The sequence below is a fragment of the Wyeomyia smithii genome, chromosome 3, assembly GCF_029784165.1.
Source record: "Wyeomyia smithii strain HCP4-BCI-WySm-NY-G18 chromosome 3, ASM2978416v1, whole genome shotgun sequence".
In the NCBI taxonomy this organism is placed as follows: domain Eukaryota; kingdom Metazoa; phylum Arthropoda; class Insecta; order Diptera; family Culicidae; genus Wyeomyia; species Wyeomyia smithii.
The window spans coordinates 84,664,747-84,683,172 of NC_073696.1; the positions used below are offsets into that span (position 1 = coordinate 84,664,747).

The window sequence follows — 18,426 nt, forward strand, 5'->3', positions numbered from 1 at the left end:
CCCCACTGATCAATAGTATTTGGCGAACATGATTTAAAACTTTTCTTTTTCGCGCGGACTTTGGAATTTATGCGGTTCTTACGCTCTACGAATTTCTGGCATGAAAAGAGTGCGCTTGATATTTACTACTATGTACAATATAATGAATGAATGTGATAAAAAAATCTTGTGCCATAGGCATGTACATTAAAGTCTTCTTTTACGCGCCTGTTTACGCGGATTTTGGAATTCACCTGGAGTTCGGAATTTATGCGGTTTTTTCACGCGGATTTCCAAAAAGTCGTTTTTTACGCGGCATGTTTTAAATGGTTTTTCATTTTCAAATCGTTTATTCAAATGCGATAAGTTCACTCAATCCAATTACGGAATATTTACTGATTTGACCCAAACCTTGAATAATTGTTCTTGATTTTCAGTTCGATTCGCAGGTTGAAATACCACTGCTGTTGATTCTTTTTCGAAAGTATTCTGCAGAAATGAATAAAAACCTTTAGCAAATGAAGTTTGTTCTTATGTCGGAGTTGTCGCGGTTTTTAAGTGAATTTAAGAATTTACGCGGTTTTTTATGCGCTGCGTATCCCTCGCGTAGGAAAGACTTTAGTGTATTCATAATTTTCTGATAGATTTATTTTCCATTGGGCGTTTTCATGCCAAATACGCAAAAATTGAACAATCCATTCTTGATTCGAATGAAACATTGCACATGAATGTGACTTACCAAACTATGTATTTTTTGTGTTTTTTTTTGCGATATGTCATTTGGCATGGCGCTCCATTTTTTTAAACATGCATTACAAAATATTCGTTACGTTTTATTTGAACGTTTTCAATTCGTGACTATGCAGTTTTTTGCATAGCGTTTGAAACCAATATTTTTGTATTAGGAGCAAACAAGCACGTTTTTTTTGATAAAAAGTATGCCTTAGTAGAATGATTCTTTTGAATGGAAAATTAACATTGAATGAAAACAATCAAAAATGACCTGTCACGTTGTTAAATATGTGTGAGTTTTGATTTATAAAATGTTAAGAACCTAAAAATAATACCTAACATGTATTTAAAATGTTGCAATTAATTGTGGACTGCAGTTCAAATCAGCACTGCTGATGGTTTTAAGTCATACGAAAATACGTATCTGCGAACGGTTTGTCCGGTATTCGACTAAAATTATCAAATTAAATAGAAGCATTACCTATACCCAATCTTATTCTAATGCTCACTATCAGAAAACTTGAATATTTCGATGCTAATGCATATGATAGACACGCGTAGATGTTCTTTATCATTCGTTTAGAGAATTATTTTCAGCTTTCGTAAAATTATCCTAATTTTACGTCGGAAATTGCTTGCGATCAAAACGCAGTATATGTTAAGACAAGATAATCTGCGGTTTCCACTGTATATACACTGATTATCGTTAGAACATGGGGAAGCAAATATATTTAAGCTATATTAGTCGAAACTGACCTGTTCGATAACCGACCATAATTCAATGTCTAAAAGTTGTTGATATCCAAGAGTTCGTCAAGATCAGTATTATACTTTTTCTATGCAAAACAAGAGCTTTTTGAGTCAAAATCATTAGGAGCTTTGGTGTGTGAGGTGTCTTATCGCGAGTGATAGATTTTTATCATTTTGACTAAATGTAATAATTTAGTACGGGTGAGACAATGGACTGAATATGAATATGTGAGTGTGAATGTTGACATGGTTTTAGTTTAGCAAGATAAATTTATGTCCACATATTATACAGCTTATTCTTGACTTTTTGAATGAAACACAATATAGGTAACAGATAAATGATCTATTCGCTTCACTAACAATCCCTAACCAATACGTGCGTGGATGCGCAGTTTCGTTAGAAATCAATAAAAATAAAAAAAAAACTCTTGTTTCACTAATCAAAGTATTACATAACGCTCTGAAAAAGAAAAAGGTTCCCGGATTAGCGTTGTAAACCATTTACCCATCGATACGGCCACATTAGGTTCTACTCCCAACCATCGAGCGCCTCTCGATGCTACACTGCCGGCATAGCGAACAAAGGATTACATTCTACCGCATCCGGAACAAGATGCCGATTGCTGGTGGTTGATCGCGGATCGTAGGAATTTGAGGCAAAACGATCGGTAGTATGAAAAAAAATCTGTTCGGAAACTGATACCTGCAGTCATCCAGCAAGAACCCTCAGGTCAAACGCCGCAGTAGCATTGCAACAGGTAAGTATCACAAATCTCCTAAGCCTCGATCGGCCGAGTAAAGTGGGTTTCACCAAAACATAATCCAAAACATATGAGCACACGTAAAGCTACCTTCACTGGGAGGCGGAGTCAGCTAAGTTTAATTCACGTGAGAGAGGGCACTCTTTAGGGTCACATCATGCAGGCCAGTCAGCTGGAGCATTGGAATCAGAGATTTTTCCTTTAATACCGGTTGGGTTTACTCTCAGAGAGACTCAGCAATAGCGATCACCGGTTACCTCGTTCTTCCTTGAGGAGCCGTAATGGGAATGAGCTAGCGATGTTTTATTGCGCGCTCGCTCATTCTGGCGCCTCGTGGGATTCACCTGTTGCGCAGATCTTGGCTGTTTTCCGGGATATCTGAAGGAATCGAATGTTTCGATCGAGATCGAGTTCGCTGTCCAGATCAGTTGGTTACGAAACCTCTTCGCAATTAGACGCGTTTTTTATTCGTGGAACGATATTATTTCTGCGAAAGTTAATACTCTTCGTGAGTGGAATTTCGTGTACTTTGATTGAACTATAAGATATTGTGCGGATTGTGCTTGACGTTGGTCGTTTGAAAAAACGGAACAAGTTTTGTGCTGTGAACTGAACTTTAATGACGGTTAGTTGCTCGGTACTCCTGCAGTAGAAAAACTCGTGCAAAAAGTTCTTCTTTCGCTGCGTGCGACAGTTCGATCGGGTGGAATCTGATAATTGGATAAGTGATTTTCAAGGGCTCGGAAATGAGTTCGGCGTATTTGCAGTACAATCCATCGATGATGTACGGCGGCGGCCTGGACTCATCTTATAATCACTACGGAATGACAACCGGTGCGCCGTGTTACGGCTACGCAACTGATGGAACATCCTCGGAAGGCTATCACAGTCCAGGTCCAGAGCCTAGTCCGGAATCCTATTACCCAACACCTGAAGAGTGTAGCGCGGTCGGGTTCAACTATAGCTATAATGCATCAAGCTCATCAGTGAATGGTTACGTTGATCCGTATTACAACTATTCCGGGAGCAGTTTCAAAACGGCCAGCCCAACGATACCGAAGCTAATACCTGACAGTTACACTTCATCCAATAGCAGTGTTACAAGATTCTCTCCCGAATTTAAAACGGATAAGGTGCCGTGTTTCGATCGTCTCTACAACCCGTATCCGATTTTGTCGCGAAATGGTCGCGGTTTGACATCTACAGCTTTACAGTCGAGCTCACCTACTCCTAGTATCCTGAGCACCAGTAGCAGTAGTGGATCGACGCGTCCTGCCTCCATTGGATCAACCGGCGGGTGTCTTCAGCCGGAGATTGTGAAAAAACGTCGCTTGGCGGCCAATGCCCGTGAACGAAGAAGAATGAACAGTCTTAATGATGCGTTCGATCGCCTTCGGGACGTGGTACCTTCATTGGGTAACGATCGCAAACTATCAAAATTCGAGACACTGCAGATGGCACAAACGTACATCGCCGCACTAAATGAACTGCTTTCGAGAAATTAAGCGTTCTCTATGCTTACGAAAAGTTATTTAAGAGGTTGCTTAAGTTTCTTGCGGTAGTTCTGAGCGCTGAAAATCTATGAGTTTCACACCCGAAGGGCACACAACAAATGAAATCATTATAATCATTTCTCATAGAGAAATGTAAATTAGAACCGCTCTCTACGTTACTAAACAAAGATAGACTTGTTATTTTAAAAATTGCGAAATAGTAAAGTTCGTTCTACTATTTTCTAGCAGTAATAGTTTAAAATATTACACAAGAGCTGTAAGGATGCTTTAAAATTCGGGTTTTCTAATATTGTTACACATTTCTTGACCCTTCTGCCTGTTTTCTAGAGTTATTTTGAATGAATCAAACTCAATGCACGAGAAATGTAACATTGCTGCACCTACTGTAAATACTTTCACTTCACAATCAGACGTAATACGTCCTCGTATATTTTTCGATTGCTAGCAGACCAATTATTAGATTTGTACTACTTAGTTAAGGTCACGTCTCATCATAAGTTTAAGAAATCGTTTGAGTTTGCAGAGATTAACCACTGTTGAAAGTTCCTCTTAATTTTCGTCTACCTTGTACCGAGTATTTACGCCAAACAAAAAAGGCGCCAAAACTAAACACAGCCTTAAAGTGCTGTGTTCGATAAACATGTAAATAATATTTTAACGAACGCCCGGTGCAGCCTCCTCCCGACGTGTCTGACTTGGGCTACCGCACACTGATGACGGCTGGGGCCCTGAAGTGACGATTATTGGCCAATTATCGAATTACCCAGCGGTGGTAGCCTGGTCAGCCTCCCAAGTCGTGTGCGAGGCAGACTCCGGTATGTTCGCGCGCGCTGCACAGGAAAAATGTGGACTGATTCGATTAGGTTTAAATTATATATGAAGTGAAGCATGGGGCAAAAAACAACCTATTGACGCTTGTGTATAGCGTCTTGTGTGTAGTAAAAGCCTAAAAAGTAGCATCAAGAGATGAAAGACTTGTACGTAAATTGTATCGCTTAAGGCAAACCCCTCGTATTATTAGGCATTATACAGTGAAGAGAAAAGTTTTGAAATGAAAACAGGATTAACGTTTGGGCTCTTGTTAAAAAAACACGAAACAAATATAATTGTGCAATTGTAATTAGATGACGAAATTCAATCTAGACAAACGAGTGACAATGGATCCAAATATAATTTATTCTAAAATTGACGGCTCAGCACGGGGTTTTATTGTATTGTAAATCCGAAAGTAACCTGGTTATATGTTGATTATGATAAATTCGCAAATTAATATGTATTATCTTTTATCGACTTTTGTAAAAAAACAATAACATTTCTATTTTTATTACAAAAAAAAAAATTTTGAATTATTCAAAGAAACAATACTTTGAAATCGTTGTGGTTTTGTTTATTTTATTGACATTTCTTGAGCTTTGACAAATTTCTAGCCTAATTGTATCAAAATCAATTGTATCGAATCAAAACCGTGTTGGAATTCGTATTTTGTGTTTTTTTTCGGAATATCCTAATAAAGTCTCCGGAACATAGTACATTGCATTGTACATAAGTACAACATTTAAGCCAAAATGGCAATTTTAATCTCCAGATAATTCATGCGAAGTAAGATGATTTTTCGCATATTTTTTCATTTCGGAGTGCCGGATTGGATAAAAGAAGCAAAAGATTTTATGTTAGCAAGCTACTCTTCAAATTTAAGGAATTTGCATGGAACACCTTCAAGAAAACCGTTGAAATAATATAGATATTGGAGTGCCAATGAAATGTATGAAAAACATTGACCTTCGAATATCGTTTAGCGGTAGGGCTCAAAAGTTTCGTCTTCTCGAAAAAAGTACCCATGCAAAATATCAGCTCGATCGGACATCGGGAACACGTGCCTCAAAGCGGTCAAAGTTTCACGAAAGATACCGATGAAAAATGAGCACAGGTATCCGTGCTGAGAATATTCACTGTCATGATATTCATAAGCAGTGATTTTCAGCCTTCTTTATATTAATAATCATACTACCCATGCGAACGTTGATATTCATGATACCAAACAACCGATGGACACCGACAGGATAAACCGTAACACTCGAGTTAATATTTTGATCGTTAAGAATGAAAATTATTTCAAAATAGTGAAAATCAAAATTACCTTATTTCACAATTTATACTGTATTGTGTACTGTACAGCGTCTAAACAGACTTTCACTGCTTGGATTGATAATCACCTAAGCTTCTCTGAATATCATTACGAGGCCTTTGATGTTCATTCCACTGTTCTGTCATTAAATATGATAAACGATATTCATGCATCGTCGCAATGAGCATAGGTTACTGAGTTGCATCAGAAAATAAATGTGCTGACACTGAGAACAACTCATTTCCTCTACTCATGAAAGAACATCGATATTCTAAGGCACTGAAAGGTAGTGAGTGTATTCGAGAAGGCGGAATAGAGTCCCTTAGCCGAATTTTAGCTCGATCGAACATCAGGAACACGTGCCTCAAAGCGGTCAAAGTTTCAAGTCTCTCAGCTTAAAAATAGTCCCAGAAACTCGAATCTCGACGTTTCATGCATTTCTAAGACATATGGCATCTAAAAAAAAATTCGATTTCGACAATTTCATGTACCACTACCTGTGCTTTTATTCATCAATATTTTCGTGAAACTTTGACCGCTTTGAGACACATGTTCCCGACATCCGATCGAGCTGAAATTTTGCATGGGGACTTTTTTCGAGAAGACGAAACTTTTGAGCCCTACCGCGAAACGATATTCGAAAAATCGATTGGCGAATTGATTGGCACTCTAATGGATATTCGTTAGTATAATACCTTTAAATGGGTCTTTGTTATGTTTAAGCCCTCTTCTTTACAATTTCTATGTAAATGACATTGACGAAGGCCTGGTTAATTTATGCACGATGAGATAACTTGCAGACGATAGCCAAAGCTTCTGATTTGCACGAACCGTTGCAAGACACCATGAATAATTTGTCTACTTGGGCTTTAAAGCTAGGTACAGCAAGGAATTCTCTACGGAAAAGACTGAGATATTAGCTTGTTTCTAGGAAGCATGAATCTGCCCCAATCAATGGATAGTCCTTCTCAGGATTTTATATACAAATATCTTGGTGTCTGGTTCGATTCTAAAAGCAGTTGTTGTCACATTAGGTATCTTATAGAAAAAACCAACAGAGAGTAAATTTTATCCGCTCTATTGTACGAATCCGGTTGTTACCGGATGATGGTGAGGAGTCCACTCAGCAGACGTGAATGATCAAACTGAAACGAATACAATGTCGTTGTTTACGTATCGCCTTAGGTTGCATGCAGACAACTCATGCGAGGTACTGGAGGTTCTAGCTGGAGCACGGATTATTACTTTCTCATTACGATACACAATTCCACAGGTCTATTGAGGCTATCGGATCAATGAATAGTTGATTGGAATACTCCCCGCGTTTTTTTGTTCGAAACTTTTTTTTCTTTTTCTTATAATTTGTAGAAGTTAGACGTTCGGTCGAAAGTGTCACCAGATAGATTATTTTTGTATTTTAAAATAAACTTGCATTTTTCGGCAAATGCAGCCTTTTTTTATTTTGTTAGTTTCATCTTGTCCCACTGAAAATTTTATGTGAGAAACACTTAGCACCTCGAGGTAATATAAGCCAATATTGTTAATGTAACATTTCAACGAAAATAATTTTAAATTAATTAATTGACATCAAACAATAAAATTTATTTAAAATTGTCTGTTAACTTTCTAACCCAAAGAACCAAAGATGTTTAGAATTTTTCTGGTTATGAATTTTTTTTTTGCAGCAGTGTTGCCATTTTTTCCGTTCAATCCAGTATTAGATCTTTTGATTAATGATCCGTAAGTTCAACGAAAAAATTGAAAAAAATGAAGATTTTCAGAAGTATCTCTTTGATTGAGTTTGCCTAGTAAAAATATGTCCCCTTTCAGGAAATGGCTAAAGCCGCCAGTGGTTGCTTGTAACCGTCATGGGGAACAAGAGCACTGTGCGTGTAAGGCATTCCATGGAAAATAAATAAAAATAAATATTTTTTTTAGGATGTCCTTTCAGATTTCGCTGAAACTTTGCACAGTTGTTCCCAGTTGATAAAGAGGTAATTCTACACTATCAGTTCTTCATGTAGACTCACTCAGAAGGGCCTATCCAAAAATGAGAATGATGAATAAAATATTTTGTATCAGAAAAACGACTTGGTTGATTGAAATGGTGTCTTCAGTAAAGTTGTAGGTAATAAAATAGCGATTTAAAAAAAATATATACACCGTAAAATATTTTTTTTCCTAGGCCAAACATTCCAAATTGTCACAAAATCTAAATAATTTAAAAAAGTCCCTTTTTTTCAAAATCTAATTTATTACGCATTGAAGACGACAATATGTACTACTATCTGTCAAAATTTGGTGATGGTAAAATGAAAAACAAAAAAGTTATGAGTATTTTATCATTTTCACTCAGAACTTATTTTTGAGGATTTTTTTCTGTTTTTGTTATAAATTATCGCTAAGTGCATGATACAAATCCAACCCGCTGTTTTTATGGTATAATTAACTATTTAATCGGTTATTCCTGCCATGCTATCATACCTACCTATATTATTTCCCAGCCGAATAGCTGATATAACTACACGCAAAAGTTTAACTTATTACTTGGAGAGTAATTTAAAAATATTTTCCTTCGTGTAACAAATCTATTACTTTACAAGTAATAAAATTCTTCTTCTGTCGAGTAACAACCCTTACTGTCAAAATATTCGCACATATTGCACAATCATGAGTATCTAACAATAACCGTTACAACTACTTGTAAAACTTTGGCTCACTACTTGAAAAGGTAAATAATTATCCTCATCTCCAGTCGATTGACAACACACACTGTCGTGATTCAAATGAATTAGATCGCTGCATCAATACAAACACAGCAGATGATGTCTCGGTTACACATGCAACGCGACTCTTGTTTGTATGTTCCCCTGCAAAAATGCATACAAGCGCGTAACTTTATTACTTTTTAGTTATTGGCATCTTAGAAGTAGCAACAACTATACATAAAATAGTTTTGGAGTAAATAAATAAGTGGTTAAGTGAAATAACTGTTGGTGTTGAAGTCCAGCAAACAACATGAATAACACAACGTACAAAATTAAATGTATTCGACCTTCCAATGGTAAAAAGTGTTCGAAGCAGCTGCGGAAACTATCGGATAATAATATCCAAAACTTGAAAACGATAAAGTATTCCAAGTCATCGCAACTAACTAACGAGTTTGTGACAATTTGGAATATTTGGCCCAGGAAAAAAAATTTACAGTGTATATATTTAAAAATCGCAATTTTATTACCTACAACTTTGCTGAAGACACCATTTCATTCAAACAAGTCGCTTTTCTGATACAAAATATTTCATTCATCAGTTACATATTTGGGTAGGCCCTTTTGAAACAGCAGTCGTGAGTCTACATGAAGAACTGATAGTAGGTATAGAATGACCTTTTTATCAACTGGAAACAACTGTGCAAAGTTTTAGCGAAATCGGAAATGGTCGATCAGAATCGATTTGCGAAGTAGCGTGGAACTATGAGTGATAAGAGGAGCAGGGAAAGATGCCGGGTTTGATATTTTCCTCAATTTATGGATTTATGGATATTCACCGGTCACTTCTTACCCAGCATGAGCACTGAGTATAGCAATTTTTTTGCACCAAAGCTCTTTATTCTGCTTTGTGCTGTGTTTCTGCCGCATGCGGAAAAATGATACACTTTCTGCTTACACCACAGCCAAGTGAAACAAGAGAGGTGATCACTACTTAGGTAAAGTCAGCAGCATTCGTGACAGGCAGCTGGATTGTATTTATAACGCATGCACTTTTAATACTTACGGTTAATGAGAGCTACAAATTATTACTAGAATAAATTGATCGTGTTTTCGTTCCTAGAACAAAAGGGAACTTTTTTCGTGGCGAAACGCACCGTATTTTTTATTTATTAGACTTTATGACATGTTAAGCCATTGTTTAATGTTTTTTGAATTGCACAAACTAATATAGCTATTTTTTATTTCCTACACAAAGAGATCACTTTGTGAATCAAATAATGATGTTTGGAGTTCAAACATTGCGGCCACGGTGCTCCCACAGACTGTTTTTATAAAATAAAATGCACCAAAGGATCTGAGTACATCATTCGATTCGTAAAAAGTTGTTGAATACTGTGGTGTCCTATTTGTACGTTGGACACGACAAAATAGAGTTTTTTGTGTAACACCCCTTTCCAAAATCGGTTTTTTGTCTATAACTTTTTCTTTGATCGCCAAAACAATAAATTTTACAAAACCGTGAGGAAAGCTTAGCTTAATGAATAAAATTTTAGAACATTTTGGATTGTTTTGACCATTACATTAGACAAAAAACTGATTTTGAGAAGAGGTGTTCCACAAAAAACGTGTCTAACGTACAGATAAGACACCGCCAGTATTCAGCAACTTTTTCTGTTAAATTTTTCCACAACTTTGCTGAAGGAAGTAATTTGGTATATTGAAAATTAGAATTTTTTTATTTAACTATTAGGTGGATTGATCGAAAAACCGAAAAGGCCAGAAGTATGGCCTTGTTTAATAAAAACATGTAATCAATTTTTGACAGTCAAATCTAAAACGATCACGATTTTTCGAGCTTAGACCACTGTGCTCAGTGAGATTTTCAGATAAAACTTTCCACTGAAAGTAAATGTCATGAAATACTGGGGATGTTAAGAAAATATTTTGGAAGTTATATCATGAAATGGTAGTTGAAAAACGTGCTTTACAATAAGTATTTCACCGTTTTTATTTCACTTTTTTGTACTTTACGGTCTTACCTAAAAATGTACCGTACAACGATTTTGAAATTTTGACCAGAGGTTCAGGATAGGGATGGGCGAACGGCTCACGGGACGTTCATATGAACCGGTTCTTAAAAAAGAGTGAAAGAACGAACGGCTCACGAAAAAGAACCACGGTTCTTTGAGCGCACCAAAACTGTCATATGAGTCGGTTCAGAACCGTGAGTGAGTGGTTCAGTGCCGCTCTTGTAAAAGAGCCGTTTCACCCACCCCTAGTTCAGGACGTCATAATGAATCGAACGGTGTACTCAGATCCTTTGGTGCATTTTATTTTATAATAACGGTCTGTGGGACCACCGTGCGGCAGATATGGAAGGACAGTTCATGTGCGAATCTTTCTATCCTTTTTGCTTTTACATTGCAAACGATAACAATTATAAGACCCTCGATAGTCATGTAAACAAAAGCACATCTTACACATCTACAAAAATGATATCACTAGAGCAATTCCACAAAATAAACGGGCAACCAATTTAATCGACCGTTTTTAATTTGGCTGAAACTGAAATGCCATTTTGTGCTATTGGTTTAATTTTGTTGAACCAGACTCATTCTTGAGAAGATTGCAAAATACTATTTTGGGAAGGTATTGATGATTACAAATATTTTTAGAGCCAAAACGGTTTATTTGATCGGTGTGACGTCTTGGGTAACTTTTGTTTCTCGATTTCTCCATGATCAGATCGGTTTTATTGTTTAGATAATCTTTTGTAGTTTTTATAAGAAAAAAGTAGATTTTTCAAAAATGACCTTTTTTAGATAATTAATTTTTAGGTTTTCTTTGAACTTATTTTTCAAAAAATAATTATTTTAGAGTGTATATTTTTTTCGGAGAGACAAAATTATTATCTAAAACTTTGCCGAAGAAGTCACACCGATCAAACAAAGAGTTTTGACTCTAAAATTATTGGTAATCATCAATACCTTCCCGAAATAGCATTTTTCAAAAGCTTCTCAAAAATGAGTCGTGTTCTAAAAAATTAAACTAATAGCACAAAATGGCATTTTTGGCCTATAAAAACGTCTATGCAAAGTTTTAGTCAAATCAAAAATAAGAATTCAAATGAAATATGGGTCATTCCATGTCAAGTGTCCGAGGAAATGCATCGACCATCTCCGATTTCGACCAAAGTTTGTATGTCGATGTATTTTGGGCCGGAACTTATAAGTACAAAGTGTTGTACCGATTGGTGGACCCCTCGGCCAATGGGACTGCCTCCACTTTTTGCGAATTTAGCAAAACACCTTTTTTACATTGTGAATATCTCGGGACCCTGAAGAGCTACAGGTGATATTGACATATCATTTTACAGGGTTTTAGATGTAGAATCGAACTATGTGATCAATTTTTTTCTGCAGTGTTGCCAACATTGCATTTTTTTCGATTCAAAACTTAATTTGCAATTTCCTCAAAAAAAAACCCCCTTCGATTTTGATTTTGACTACGCCTATGTGTTTAGCAGACGATTTTATATAGGAATCACTTATCAGCAAAAAACAAAATGTAGCGTTCCAGAGATACAGCATTTTCAAAATTGCAAGAAATTGCCGCTTCTACATAAATTGCTGTAATCTTAATGGTATCCTAGCAGGCGTTTGTGTAATCGAAGAGTTGTACCTTAGAGGAGCATCCGTTAATGATGTAACGCAAAAAATCCCTTATTAGAATAATTTTCACGAAAGGTTACAGGAGAGTTACATTCAAGACCACATGTTCAAACAAATCTCCGAATGCATCTCGCAACGAATATCTTAATTTGCTCATATCATAGCACGTCATAGAGCAAGTAAGCCTATCATAACATTCATCCGCCTATGTTCTTCTTCTTATTCTTCTTCTTACCCAGGATTAGAGCAGAGGTGGATTTTTCTGCGCTGTTTATTTGACACAGGCTTCGCAGCCACTGATTCCTACTGATAATAACAGACTTCTCCCGAGCCGGGACTTGAACATTCAACGACTAGCAGTTTTGTGACGAAATTTGACGAGGGGGAGGCTAGGGGGTCAAGCCAAGCTACGTAGCTAATATGAAATTAAAAAATTTGGATTTATTCTAATTGTTTTTTTTTACGGCTTTGTTTGTTTATGGACATTTTTAATTCTTTGTCTTGTCTTATTCATTTATGATACAATGTATGTTTTTAGTAATAAAATTTGCAAAAAAAAGTCATTAGGGTGAGGTGAGGGTTAGGTGGGGGGGGGGGGGGTCAGGAGTTTGTTGTAATTCTACGAAATTATCTATGGAGGTCTGACTTTGTGACGAAATGCTACGGTGGAAGAGGGGGAAGGGGGTAAAAAAAAATTAAAAAAAAAACTACGTCATTTATGCATGCTCCCTTAGTAGCTAGTAAACCTCTTCACGTAAGCTGCTGTGATAACCATTACCGTTTTCCAGCGACACAAATTTGTTTTAAATACAATCCAATTAAACACACCATCTTCAAGAATGAAATGACAGCACCCGTGATTAGACACATTGTTTACAATTTTGAAATCATAGCAAACCTTAAATCAGGAAAAAACATGACCATTCGCCTGTTAGGAAACGGTTTTAAATTGAGAGAGGATAATTTCTACAATGTGATAAACCAATAAAATGAAGATTCATGTGAAAAGTGTAACCAAAACTCTCCTGTAACTTTTCGTGAAAATGATTCTAGAACGGGATTTTTTGCGTTACATCATTAACGGATGCTCCTCTAAGGAACAACTCTTCGATTACACAAACGCCTGCTAGGATACCATAAGGACAACAGCAATTTATGTAGAAGCGCTTTCGTGCGTAGACAAAATCCAAAATCATGCAATTTTAAAAATGCTGTATCTCTGGAACGCTACATTTTGTTTTTTGCTGATAAGTGATTCCTATATAAAATCGTCTGCTAAACACATAGGCGTAGTCAAAATCAAAATCGAAGGGGGTTTTTTTTTGAGGAAATTGCAAATTAAGTTTTGAATCGAAAAAAATGCAATGTTGGCAACATTGCAGGAAAAAATTGACCACGTAATTCGATTCTACATCTCAAACCCTTCAAAATGATATGTCAATATCACCTGTAGCTTCAGGGTCCCGAGATATTCACAAAATAAAAAAGGTGTTTTGCTAAATTCGCAAAAAGTGGAGGCAGTCCCATTGGCGAAGGGGTCCACCAATCGGTACAACACTTTGTACTTATAAGTTCCGGCCCAAAACACATCGACTCACAAATTTTGGTCGAAATCGGAGATGGTCGATGCATTTCCTCGGATACTTGACATGGAATGACCCATATGCAAAATGTGACATTTTTTGTGGAACTACTCACTATTGTTAATTTAATTCAAAAGTTCATTTTTACTTCAAACGGTGGTGTAATGGAGTATGTTTATTTTGAATTTAAAACAATAAAAGTGGATGAATATAGTGTCCCAAGTTTTTTCTCTTTCTTTTCTTCTGACGAAGACAACCAAATATTTCCCATAATAGAATTTGGTTGACTAGGATAGAGCTTGGACAACAAATTTTTACAACTAATTTTAACAACTGCTTAGCTCTTTGTAACTTTCCATGAAATTAATGAGAAGCATAGTAGGAAAATAAGATAAAAAATATCAGATGACATTCGACCTCTTACTACAGGAAGATGCCAATTTGAAACCTAACAATTGACATAGACTGAATGAAAAAAAAATCTTTCTTTACGTTTGATGCATTTAAAGTATTCCTTTTGTGATTTTTTGGACAGACATCAATACAAGTTATTGAAATGCAAGTTTGTTTTTAGAAGAAAAAAAAATACTGCGAAAAATTTTTCGATAAAAACAGAGCTAATTTTGTCTCTGCGTCCAGATACGTCTGGAATAAAGTAAAAAAAAAAACAAAGACAATCATTATTAGAATTACATAAAGGTATATCACGTGTTTTGATGATTTCGGGCGAGAAAAGAAGTACTGACACCTTAATTTTTTTTAAGTATTCATTCGTTTCAGGCATTGATCGATGTTTGCTTCATCAATGTTAATGAAGCGCTCCATATTTGTGGTGTGAAATAAGTTAGTGCACTTGTTGTTGCTCTGTTATATCAATTCATTTATTATTTTCTTAATCGATAACTGCTGGTGCTAATACCTACAGGTTATGAGTTCCTTCAACATTTTAGTCGTGTAGCGTGCCTTCATTCGATTTGGAAAGTAATTTAATTATTAACCGGAGAATAACCTCCGCAGACGCAACGGAGTTGTAAACGGTTCGATAAACAGTTGGTAAGTGCGCGCACATAAATAGAATCCCTATCGGCTGATTCGGTCCGTGAATTAACGTAATTTTGTGTGAACTATTAGGATTCGATGGACCACCTTTGGAGGAGTCGAAAGTCTTAGCTGATTTTTTTTTCTCTCTTTCGTTTTGGTAAGAGATCGACCGGTTGATCAGGCAAAGTGTGAACTTTTCCTCGAACGTGAGCATGACTGTTGATTTTTTGAACAGTTTTCAACTCGTCATCGCCGTGGCTGCTTCACCGAGCATACATGAGCCTCGGAGCTGTTTTGATATCGGTCCTATATCTAAATTGCGTGGTGAATGGTGTTGGGGGCAGCGAACATCGTTCGCCAGTTCCAGACTTGACGAAGATTAGCATCTTCATTGGATTATTACTGGGTGCGAGTAGTTTACTCGCTATAAGTCCGACGACTTTGCTGAACAACATCGGAGCTGCTCGGGACGGTAGTTATTACGAGGTGGAGACCTATTTTTTGTGATTATGATGATTTTAGGATCGAGAATTCATTATCTCAACTCAATACGCCTTCACTATATGCGGACTTTAAGCGCGAATGTCGTGCCCATCTTGGGCGCTGAGGAATCTGTGCGAAATTGTGGGATGCCTGTTGATTTGACTGGGTGCATTGCTTGGTGAAATGAATTTTGTTTCCATCGAATTTGGTTATTATTATTTATTGATTTATGAAATTGTATCCTTATTATTGTTATAAATTGCTTGTTATACATATTTTTTCTCATTTTAAAAATGACTCCCTTACCAGAGACTTTACATTGAGAATCATCGCTTATCAAATTGAAGCAACTATACTGAAATTAAAACAAACAAAGTTTATACCACGTTAACGTTCCCGGTTTTCCGATTATTCGATCAATAAATATAGACGCCGTAGACGCCGAATAAAGTGAGGTTAGACTTAACGTAAACTTATATCAATAAACGAGGATGTTATTAGAGACAGTAAACGCAAAGATGCGCTTCCTGACGATCAACAGAAGAAAAACTTTCATTATAACGATACTTGATGCTAATGTTAATATTATCACTACGACGGTTTCATTGGGGAACATTTCATATATAATTAAACTCATACGGCTTTCTACGGCTGAATCCTAGCGCCGCATGTTCCTGTTGGGCATAAAGAACGACACATGTTCCGTTTTTGTAGTCCTTGTTTCTAGTGCACGGTATGCTTTACCATCTGGAGAGCTGTTGACCGAAAAGTATGGAAGGAACGTGCCCATCCTGTGTTCCCAATGTTAAGACGCAGTGGAAAAATATGGCACTGAGTGCCGTGCTGGATGATGGAGACTGCTATAATAAAGAAGATAAACATTCGTCGATGTCATATGGCTAGCCACGTTCCCGACTGATGATAGTAGTGGCTTTAATCAGGATATATCGTAAAATCGCAACAGGAGTGTGGCTCTATTAAGGATTACAGACAGCCTTGAATTTAACTTTGCCAACGTACGACTACGAATGATGTGGAGAAAATCAATGTTCACAAAAAATAAATGTGTCTAATTTTTTTCAATTTTTTGACCACTTAAATCGTTTGTGCAGATTTTAACTTACATGTTCAAATTCAATTCTACTACAACAATACAATCAAAAAAGTCTAATAGATTCCAGATAAACCCAATATAAGCGCTGCAGTAGTGTAAAGAGCAGAGATTCTGGTTTGTAACTAATTTAAGCCTTATGTTATTTAAACGAATATTCACTAAATCGACACTCAACGATAAAGTTTTAGGTTGACTCGCATAGGATATATTCAATTGCCATTGCTGTTTTTTCGTGGACAATCTTTAGGTGTCATTCACTGTACGGCCATCACGACTGTGGAAATAGCCTATTCCTGCATTTGATATGAGAATAATAAGATAGCGCAGGATGGATGGTTAATTAAATAGGACTGAATAATAAAAGTCAGGCCAAGGCCAGTGGAAATGGTCGGGTAATGGAATTCCATACTGCATACAGGAAAACCAGTCCGAGATTCTCCTTCATTATTTTGAAATGGTGATAACGTTATTAAAATACGTAGGTGTAAACTCTTATTTTTGTATTTTATTTTGTTGAAAAAACTCATTCGGCGATGTAATTATATTTCCACAGAATTTATATATTTTTTATTCACCGGCAATTAGCATGTTTCACTCTTCGATTTGCTTCATCCGAGCCGCTCCAAATGATCTGGATTGATCAATATGTGAACGCATCACTACCGACAACCGAATCGCTTCGAGCCAAATGCGTCCGAAGGACAGTAATTAACTTGTCTGCGGATGCTGGTCCGACGTTATCAGTGCTCAAATCATCCGAGCTGCCAAAGGCAGAATGGCAAGTGGCAAAAGGAGAGAAACAAGCAAGAAAATCGATAAATTTCAACTCTGAACTCAAGGCGTAAAACGGCCGGAAGAATAGTACACACCTTGGAAAAGGCAAACAAAAAAAAAAAAAAAAAACAACGACAGTGTAAACAACAAGTGCACCGATAAAGGACAGTTCGTCATGAGTGGGCGGCTTTCCGTGGCGAATCTGCAGCAAAAGGGATTTAGGATTCATATTTTACGGCTGTTAAAATCTGTCAAATTAGACAAAATTTATGACGCAATAAAATCATTCGTCTTTTCTTTACACGAGCAAACAACAAAGGCAAACGGGAGCGCCAGTAGTGCACACACTCCAACTGGTGGGATCTTTTCCGATCGGTTGGGAAACTGGATATAGCTGTAGTAAGATAAGAACAGTAGATGGTTGGCGAGCGATTTATAAACGATTGTTTTGCCTTTATTCAACACTGCGTGTCAATATTGTATCCGCTTATCTTTATGGGAGTTTGCACCCATAAACATAGTTTCGGGCATAAGGTTGTCTGTGTTCGAATCAATTGGACAAGGTCAATTACGTCTGGCGATAGCAGTCGATTTCGGCGAAAATTGTCTGGATCGTCTGGATAGTTGCGCCAAAAGACCCGGTGCGTGGGTACTGTCTCTGTTTAGGCTGAAATAATGAGGTTCAATCGATAAGAAACTGTGATGTAACTGTGATGTTTGCTCAAAACTGCAAATTTGGAGGGGGGGACAGGTTGTCCAGTGTTACGTAATTTTAGGGGGGGAAGTCATATCGAACGTTACTTATCGTTACATAGGGAGGGGGGGAGGGGATCTGAAATCTAGGTTTTTAGCGTTACGTAATTTGTGTACGACGAGAAATTAACAAAAACCCAAAACTAATCCACCTAGCGGTGAGACCCAGCCTTTCTCTTTCGAACTTATTATTTGTTTGAATAGATTTGCATGGAACCTTAAATTAATAGAAAAAATACACCTTAATAATTTCTGCAGGAATTATTTTTCACTCTAAATAACGAATTTCTAGTAGCTAAAAGCATAACTATACCGAAAATTTTGGAAGTAACATGAAATAAACATGTTTTAAATATATGAGGCGATTTTTTTTGTTCCTGGTATAATCGAAACGTAACTGTACTCATATATAGTCGGATTACACCTATCATTTTA

At 36.8% G+C, this 18,426-nt stretch overlaps 1 protein-coding gene across 1 annotated transcript; it reads left to right on the forward strand.

Moving 5' to 3' along the window:
• The first annotated feature begins 2,806 nt into the window (after positions 1–2,806).
• On the forward strand, positions 2,807–4,805 carry LOC129730888 (transcription factor 21-like). Its single transcript, XM_055690491.1, has one exon. It carries the CDS (start codon positions 2,969–2,971, stop codon positions 3,725–3,727), a length of 759 nt encoding a protein of 252 aa, XP_055546466.1. The 5' UTR covers positions 2,807–2,968; the 3' UTR covers positions 3,728–4,805.
• The last annotated feature ends 13,621 nt before the right edge of the window (positions 4,806–18,426 follow it).

What these genes read in the sequence shown, in the direction of transcription:
- LOC129730888 (XM_055690491.1), top strand. Translation starts at nt 2,969, where the DNA reads ATGAGTTCGGCGTATTTGCAGTACAATCCATCGATGATGTACGGCGGC.